General features: G+C 39.7%; 2 protein-coding genes across 2 annotated transcripts in view; one reads left to right on the forward strand and one right to left on the reverse strand.

Annotated features, from left to right (window-relative positions):
- cgas (cyclic GMP-AMP synthase) overlaps positions 1-2577 on the forward strand; it is a 3561-nt gene extending 984 nt beyond the window's left edge. The window contains exons 2-6 of the mRNA XM_035663842.1: positions 9-434; positions 586-799; positions 1054-1311; positions 1779-1878; positions 2034-2577. Coding sequence (XP_035519735.1) covers positions 9-434; positions 586-799; positions 1054-1311; positions 1779-1878; positions 2034-2364 — 1329 coding nt within the window. The 3' untranslated portion in view covers positions 2365-2577. The remainder of the gene's footprint in view (positions 1-8; positions 435-585; positions 800-1053; positions 1312-1778; positions 1879-2033) is intronic.
- A 1015-nt stretch (positions 2578-3592) lies between these two features.
- ddx43 (DEAD (Asp-Glu-Ala-Asp) box polypeptide 43) overlaps positions 3593-8748 on the reverse strand; it is a gene marked incomplete in the record, with an annotated part of 9800 nt that continues 4644 nt past the window's right edge. Inside the window, 11 exon segments of the mRNA XM_035663719.1 lie at positions 3593-3912; positions 4111-4299; positions 4533-4620; positions 4724-4862; positions 5031-5140; positions 5268-5395; positions 5670-5757; positions 6201-6301; positions 6562-6703; positions 6984-7094; positions 7253-7371. Of these exon segments, the coding sequence (XP_035519612.1) occupies positions 4126-4299; positions 4533-4620; positions 4724-4862; positions 5031-5140; positions 5268-5395; positions 5670-5757; positions 6201-6301; positions 6562-6703; positions 6984-7094; positions 7253-7371 (1200 nt within the window).

An 8748-nucleotide genomic window follows, 5' to 3' on the forward strand; every position in this document is an offset into this window, starting at 1 on the left:
CTCTAAAGACCACCAAAGCAAAAACCTGTGAGAAAAAAAAGACCAAATCACAAGATGGATTGTCAGAGGAGATGACAAAGATGAAGCCAGAGACACCAAAGGAGACTCTAAAGACCACCAAAGCAAAAATGCTTGGTGGCAAGGCAAAATCCCCAGCAGAATTTACTGAGGAGACAACAAAGATGCAGCCAAAGACACCAAAGGACACTGCAAAAGCTTTTGTACGAGACAAGTGTGAAGACAAAGCTGCAGTGGACTCTGTCCTCCACAATACTCTGGAAAAATTAAAGATTAGGAAGAATGACAGATCAGATGCAGCAGAAGTCATCAATAAAGTAATAAAAAATATCACCATGCATTTGAAACAGAACAGTCAATGCTTTCAAGAAGTAGAAGACCCACTACATACCGGAAGTTACTATGAAAATCTAAAGGTAAGTCACTTCAGTTCCCTCAAACAAGTACTTGGTTCCATCATGTCTTGAGGAAAGGGTTAGTGGTCAACACAGTATGGTACTTTGAACAATTATTTTGGAATTATTGTATAATTTCTGGTGTATTACACAGTGATGTTTTTGTGTATAGATTTCGAATCCTGATGAATTTGATGTCATGCTGCCCATTCCGGTTGACCGAGTAGACATCAAACCATTTGGAGCTGATGGGGCCTTTTACAGTGTGGCATTAAAACGTGGCAAGAGTCCCCTGCAAAAATTTCAAGAGACGATCACTTTATCTGCCAGTACAATGCTCGAGGAGTTCAGGAAAGAAGTGATGACAAGTGTCAAGCAATTCACAGGTGAGTACAAAGATAAGCACTTTTTCAGTGTTGGGATATAATCATTGTGGAGACTAAATACCCTTCCCTGTGACAGAATTAGCAACAGCAACACCTTTAAGTCCTTTTTCAGATGATGCTGTTTGTTTACTGCCTTAAGTCGCATGTGTATTCATAAATTATTACTCTACATTACTGAACCTTGGATTGTGGCCATATGTCAATGTCCAAAGAACACAGAACATTTAGATTGTGTTTCTTGTTTGTTCTTTCAGAATGGAAGGTGACGAAAAAGAAAAAAGGCTGCCCTGCAGTGACTCTGATCACAACAGTAAAATCAATCATCATTTCACTGGATGTTGTTCTCTGTATCATGGTTAAATCCAGCTGGCCACCTTTGACCAAAGAAGGCCTTAAGATAGAGGGCTGGCTGGGAACCAAAGTAAAGCAGGATTACAAGCGAAAGGCATATTATCTTGTCCCCAAATATTATGGCAGCGGTCAAGCAGAAGAAGATGGGGTCCTTGCTAAGGGTAAGTCTAACTTCTCTCAGTTGGTGAACCAAAATCAGATTCTGATTTATAGAAATGACAACAGCGTTATATCGACGCTTAAGGATATATGATTTAAGGCTATATGATTAAGGATATACAGTATTATGAGGAAACTCACTTCTGAGCAGCTATAGAAGGTAGTTCGGTCATGTACTTTATAAACAAACACACCAGGTAAATTATCACAGAAGAGGTGTCACAAGTTGCTTGATACTGTAGCTTATTATTTTATGACAAGTTCCTAGCATTTCAAATAATTGTGTCCTTTCATGGGTGCAGGCAGAGTACATACTATACATATTTACTGTGTTTGATAATTTCACATCTTCATGTTACAAAAACAGTTTTGTGGCTTTCACATCAGTGGTTTCATGAATGAAGACCAGAGGAAAGTGAAGCTTCATGTTCCTGTACCCATTGAGCATTTTGTCCTCTATAACACACAGATATTTGGCGGGTTTCATTCTCCCACATTGAGAAAGCTATAATAAAGAATCACGGATCGGAGAAGACATGCTGTGAAAAAGGCGGAACTCCCTGCTGCAGGTTAGATTTTAACAAACTTTTTTTTCCTTTTATAGAATTCATCTCATTTCCATCACATACAAAATAGAAATAAACTTAAAATAACATTTTCTGTATGTATGTTTGGAAATAATAACCATACAATTACTGTCCTGTTCCTTTCTCTTTACATACAGAAAGGACTGTTTGAAGCTCCTAAAGCACCTTCTCAGTCTGCTGAAGGAAGAGAATTCTTCATTTGACAAGTTCTACTCCTACCATGCCAAAACCATGCTCTTACATGCCTGCTGCTCCAGAACTAAAGACACTGATTGGAAAGCCTCAAGTCTGAGTCACTGTTTTAAGATGCTCCTGCAGGACTTTGTAGGACATTTGGAAGAAGGTGTACTCAACAACTTCTTCATTCCAACTCAGAACCTGCTCTCCGATCCTGGCCAGAAGAGGTGCAGAAGTCTGGCTCAACGTATCAGAGAGGAATTTGACAAGGGCTTTCCTATTTTCAAGTGATGACTTCACAACAAACATCAAGTGTTGGGCTTGTTATTATTCTAGTCCCATAGCGTGAAACATCCCTGAGAAACTGGGCCACTGAACCCAAAGAAAACATGATCAAAATGGCATCAATGTAACAATTTTATTCTTGTGTTTACCCATTTCATTATCTAAACCTATGTTTATCATATTTATTATTTCTCATGAAACTTATTTGTATATACTTTGTAACATCATTGTGCTACAAGTGCTACATTTAAATCAAAGGAAAATAAAAAGATAATATACCACAGGAAACATATATATTGTCATTGTCAATCACAAGGCCTTTCTGTGTCTGTGTCGCCCTGTATTGCCCTCCAAGTGTGAAATCTGCACCTAATGCAAAACATCATGGAACTCTAGTTAGTTCTGCTCTTTTCCTTTCAGTTCATTAAGCCAGAACTGACTACTCTTGGTAGGATACCTTGAGTACCTTGAAACGACATCTTACCTGAGGATGAAGGCATCCATAGATGAAAGAAGCTAATGAAGCAGAAAGCCAATCCAATCTGCAATTTAAATTATGAAAAGCAAAATGAATATCCGATTTATACCAGCTTGCATTCATTTCAGTGGAGAATGCAAAACAACATTTAGAGACTTTGCTGGTTGAGACTTTTCATATTGGGGATTTTGCATTTTGTGCAAAAATTGTGTAAAATCAATTTATTAAAAGCAGGTTCCAAGTATCTTATCAATAACGTTTATGATAAAATAAATACCACGGGGCACCCTGGCAGCTCACCTGGTAGAGCTGGCTCCACATATACCAATGTGAGTCCTTGCTACAGCAGCCAGGGGGTTCAAGTCAGACATATGGCCCCTTGCTGTTATGTAATTCCCTCGCTCTCTCTGCCCCTTTCCTGTTTATCTTGAGCTGTCCTGTCAATAAAAAGAGAAATTACTGTGAAATATACAGTTTTTATGGGAACCCACAGCTGTGTGGTTTCAGTTCCTGCTTACATCGTTTTCCCCCACATCTCATCGTAAATCTTGCATGGACAGCAATGCAAAGTAACTTCCTATCCATGTCACTGAAGAACTGACCATGTATATTTATAATAAAACATTTACCTTTGCAATCTTCCAGGAACATTTTCCCTATGTTTATGGAAATAATGCAAAGCAGATTTAATTCTCACGAGATCACACAGTAAAAATGAAAGTTACAAAAACAATGAACCATACACTGTGTCACGTCTCTTTAAAAGGAGAATTTATTATACAGATTTCTTTCTGCCCAAATCAAGAAATTACATAAGAAAATACAAAATATTCAGAGTGATACTAAGCACTGCCGTGGTTGGTGAGTTACAGACAGAACACTGTCAAAATTGCAATTTAAACATTTTTAAAATAGGGCCACAACATAATGAGGTGCAACTTCCTCTAAATGACAATAGATGATAATCCAGCAAAACACAAACAAACAAAAAAACATTTCACTCAAAGTAAAGAAAAAAAAGGAAAAGTACATTCAAAAGTAATTACAACACAGGAGGCATCAGATCCTGTTCCACCCTATTGAGAAGGAAAAAGTGAAGAAAATGAACATTAGTCCTAAATTATTACTCAATCAGAATATCAGACAAATAAATGTATTTCATTACTGTCCATTTATGCTTGCAGATTGTCTTATTGATGGTTTATGTCAAAAAGTGTGGAACATTTCCTTTTTGTAGACCTGTGCAGGAAAGCTTGTGGTATGTGTGGACTTACATGGACCATTATGCATTAGAATCCCCAGTTTTGGCCTCGATCCCTGCCTCCTCTCCCTCCACCATCTCTCCTCCCCCATCCTCCTCCTCCTCCTCCTCGTCCCTGTCCTCCTCTTGGATCAGACATCTCCTTCTCCCTCTTGTGCTTCTCGTATCTTTCTGCCATAAGCACCAGCTCCTCAGGGACCTCCTGCAGCAGGATTCATAAAGATTACATTTACTACGGTTTGCTAGATGCTAGTGAACAAGATTTTCATTAAACAAGCCGTTTTGTGATAATACTTTCTATGAAGTGAAATCCACTTTAGCCCTCTGTACTGTAGTTTATTCTTTAACAATATCATTTCTATTGGTCAGTCTGATGCCTTATATTCCTATTTATACTTTAAATGAACATCCCGTCCTGCTTTCTGTCCTGCTAACCTGTCCTGCTCGCTCCAGGATGTGAATCAGCTCAGGGGCCATCCTCCAGTTTTCTCTTGTTACCAGGGTAACAGCTGCACCTGAGCGTCTGGAACAGAAATGCATCAACATCACAAACTAACCCAAAAACAGCCAGACACAGGCAAGATTGGCAATCATGTGACCATGCGGAGAATGCAGAACACCCTTACCCTGCTCTGCCAGTGCGGCCCACGCGATGGACATACTCTTCTATGTTACGTGGGAAGTCATAGTTAAAGACATGCGTTATATCATGGACATCCAACCCTCTCGATGCCAAGTCTGTGGCCACCAGGATACGAACTCGACCTGGAGAAAGGTAAACACTGTTATTCTCTGGTCAATTTGAGTCTTCAGCCTAGCTGAGGTAGCTCAATGGCTTCAATGCAACAGCACCACATACACAAAAAGAGTTGAGTTTCCCCTGTTAGAGGAATGAAAAATCTTTTAAACCACATTTTCCTTCCTGTTACATACTCTCTTTAAAGTCCTTGAGGGCTTCTTCACGGTCACACTGCTCACGATCACCATGAAGACTTTGCACAGCCAGACCCTGCAGACACATGTCACTGGACAGGTCATCAGCCCTGAGATTGCAAAAATAAGTATGGATTATTCTGTGGGTTTTTAGCTTCAACAACCCACGACTGCTGCTGAATACCAATTTACGCCTTCATTTTCAAGCCATATGTTAGTGACTAACTCTCCACTCACACAAGCTTTTTCCCAACAAAGATGAGGACTTTATCCTGGGGCAGCATGTTTCTGATGAAGTCAAACACGTAGGACTTTTTCTCCTCTTCTTGGACGATCAGCACAGTTTGCTGCACTGTGTTAACCGCCTGGGAACCAGAGAAACACAGGACGCATTTAAAGTGTATTCCAGACAGGAGTACACAACGCCTGAAAGTCACTTCTTAAGAGGCGTTACATCTGCCAAAGGTCAATAACAAAGAAATAGTTTGGCTGTTTTTGTAGCAGAGAAGCAAGCACTTCGCATTTTGCTCCTGTTTAATTGGCCCGTTTTCAGGTTGGACAAAATAGGAGAAAATACAAACAGCAAAGCACTCAGACAACATACCCAGTAAATGATGGACTGTATTCATTTCCACTTACTGCCAAGTCCAGAGTGCCCACATAAACCATTAGGGGGTTCTTTAGGTAGGATTTGGACAATCGTCTGACACCAGTGGGCCAGGTGGCACTGAAACATGAAGTTAAAAATGGAGAAACAAAGTGAATTTTCCAATTCTATATTGTGCAACCAACAGCATTTCAAAGAAAACCTCCATAGCCCTTCTTTAAGGAATGTATTATTTAAAAAGTCTAATTTATAATATGATCTTCCCCCACAATGAAATGTGGATGAATACACACTTGTGATACAGATTATATAACTTTCTGTTTAGACAATGATCTTTTTTTTTTAGCTCTGTGAAACATATTCCCTCAGTTTATTAATATACAAATTGTATATATTGTATATATAATTGTAAATTTTTCCATGTGCAAGAAACACTGACCAACACCTTTCATGCTTAGTGTCTGCAATGTAAATGATTTCTCTCTTGGGCTGAATCGAGTCCTGTTCATTAACTATGTTTGTTAACGTTTGTTTTAAAATACTTGACGTGACTTGACTTATACCTGGTCATGACAGTCTGACGGTCTGGGCGGATGTCCAGGAGAATCTTCATAATCTGGGGTTCAAAGCCCATATCTAGCATACGATCAGCCTCGTCCAGCACCTATTGCCAATGATCAGAGCAGCTGTTTAAAACGACCTACCTGTACTCCCACACATGACATTTTGTGTGCGAACACCTGCACATTTTCACAAATAAAGCAAGACACTGAGATTGTTATATTTACGAGTGTGATTCACAGTGGGGTAAAGCGACCCCTCAAATGTACCAATATTGTGAGGCACTGGTTTATTTTGTGGACAGTGTTCACACCCAAACATTCAATGCTTCTCGCACAACAAACATGCACAAAAGCAGCTGACCAAGTAGGTGATGGAGCGAAGGCTGATGAGCTCATTCATCTGTAGATCATTTAGTCGGCCTGGTGTAGCGATCACTATGTCCACTCCGCTCTTTACCAGGTTGATCTGGCCTCTCCTATCCCCTCCGCCATAGATACAGATACTGAGAGAAGGTACAGAAGGAACAGTCACGGTCATGTCACCTCTACATCGCAAATTAATTATTGATGCAAACAGGCTGGACACACTGCCCACGTGAGCAGTGCGTGACGGCTGTCTCACTGAACCCCTGAACAGACCCGTTTCCCTATCTTTCTACTATGAGGTTGTCTTTGATAAATGCAATACAAAAGAATCCTGGTGAACAAATGGATGGAAGGATAGCGTGTGTCTAGGCCATAAGCTCGCCTTTAATGACTCAAGATAATAGAAGACTGCTATACCTTTTGTAGCTCTTATAGCGGTACTTTTTGCACTCTGTTTCAATCTGCAGGGCCAGCTCTCTGGTGGGAGTCAGCACCAACATGCCCGGACCACCCTGTTCATCCCTAGGTCTATCAAGGAAGGAGGGACAAAAAGACAGAAAAGACTAGTAAGCACAATTGCACACCCAGCTGAAAGAAATAAAAAGAAACCGTACTTTCACGGACATCAAAGCACAACATTAGACATACCGATAAAAAGGAAAGTAAGCAACAGGTCCTGTACTCACACAGGCTGACCATCCATGTGGATGAACCCTGGCAGCAGGTAGGCCAGGGTTTTCCCTGTTCCTGTCTGAGCAATTGCAATCAGGTCCTCCCCACTCAGCAACACCGGCCACGCCTGAGACTGGTGAAATGATTACAAAAATGATTAAAACTACAAACTTACACAAAACTTAGTAACCTAGACTAGCCAAACATTACTCTGAAAATATACTGTGTTTAATGTAGATTACACTCATCTTACTGTTGCCAAACAATCAATATGAATCTCATGTCTCATGTGCATTAATTACAGAACTGTCAGGGCACGTCTTGCATGCCTAATTTAGCATAAGACATGAGGCAGGGGGAAAAGGCCTGACTCGCTCAATTCAAAGTGATAAAATTGGGCTGCCAAGACCTCCAAAGCACCAGTATTTACACAATATACCTTTCAACCTGTTTAACCTGTTCATAAACAAAAACATAACAGAACAATTTATGATTTTGTTGGAGCCATTTTCTGATGAACAAAAGACAGACGCAGCAACAGAAGACCTGACAATGTAACAAAATGGTTAGCATAGATACCAATCTAACAGCATCACACCAGCAGGTTTAAGAAGACATACAGTCGTAGACTAGGTGGGGTAACAGCAGCTTCACAGCTACATGATTGAAGCATGTTTGTTTAAAACTATTATTGCATCATACAGTGCTGGCTGAACAACACAAGCCAGTCATATGGCATTCCATCCGGCCAAGCCTCTTATCGTAAAAGGTAAAATTGTAAAGGGGGATTATGTAGTTTCATTTTCACATGAAGCATGCTCTTTGTTTTAATCATGCACTGACACAACCATAGGGAGACACATTTTCCATCTAAGAACCCCTAGAACACTATGGAGATGCTAAGGAACTAAGAAATGATCAACAGTTTGTCTCGTGATGTGATGAGAACCCCACGTGAGAATTGAAATTGTAAAATATAAAATTTTCTTTAGATGTAAGGCTCAAATATTATTTCACGAGAAATAATCACTAAGGACATTTTTTTTTTTAAATTAAATAGAATTTCCATTATTATCTTGGGCAGTAGTGATAGACAGGAAACACTGAATAATTATTTTAAGCGAAAGGTTAGGTTCAATTGAAGAGAGTTTATGTACAAAAGTATATATGACATTTTCTTTGGCTCAGTTCTCAACATATTGAGTCACCTAAGATGGGGTTTAATATGATTACAGAAAACTATGACAAATGTCCTTTCATTTCTGCTTTTTCCGGGAGACTACAACCATAGAGTAACAAAAAAAAGGCTAAAGATTTCCTGTAAAGGCTGCCGTTAGTGTGGGTATTTCCAAATATGGATTTTTCAGAATCACGGTAATTACCCATTGCAACAGACAATGAACCTGACGGGTTACTACAGGTGCATCTGTCAATATCTAACCACACACAGCATATACACACAGAAAGTTTTGTTCCAAAATAAGATGAAGATTTTTCAAAATAGTAATTT

This window comes from Morone saxatilis, unplaced genomic scaffold (assembly GCF_004916995.1).
Source record: "Morone saxatilis isolate NCDOM2014 unplaced genomic scaffold, NCSU_SB_2.0 Contig19, whole genome shotgun sequence".
Classification (NCBI taxonomy): Eukaryota; Metazoa; Chordata; class Actinopteri; family Moronidae; genus Morone; species Morone saxatilis.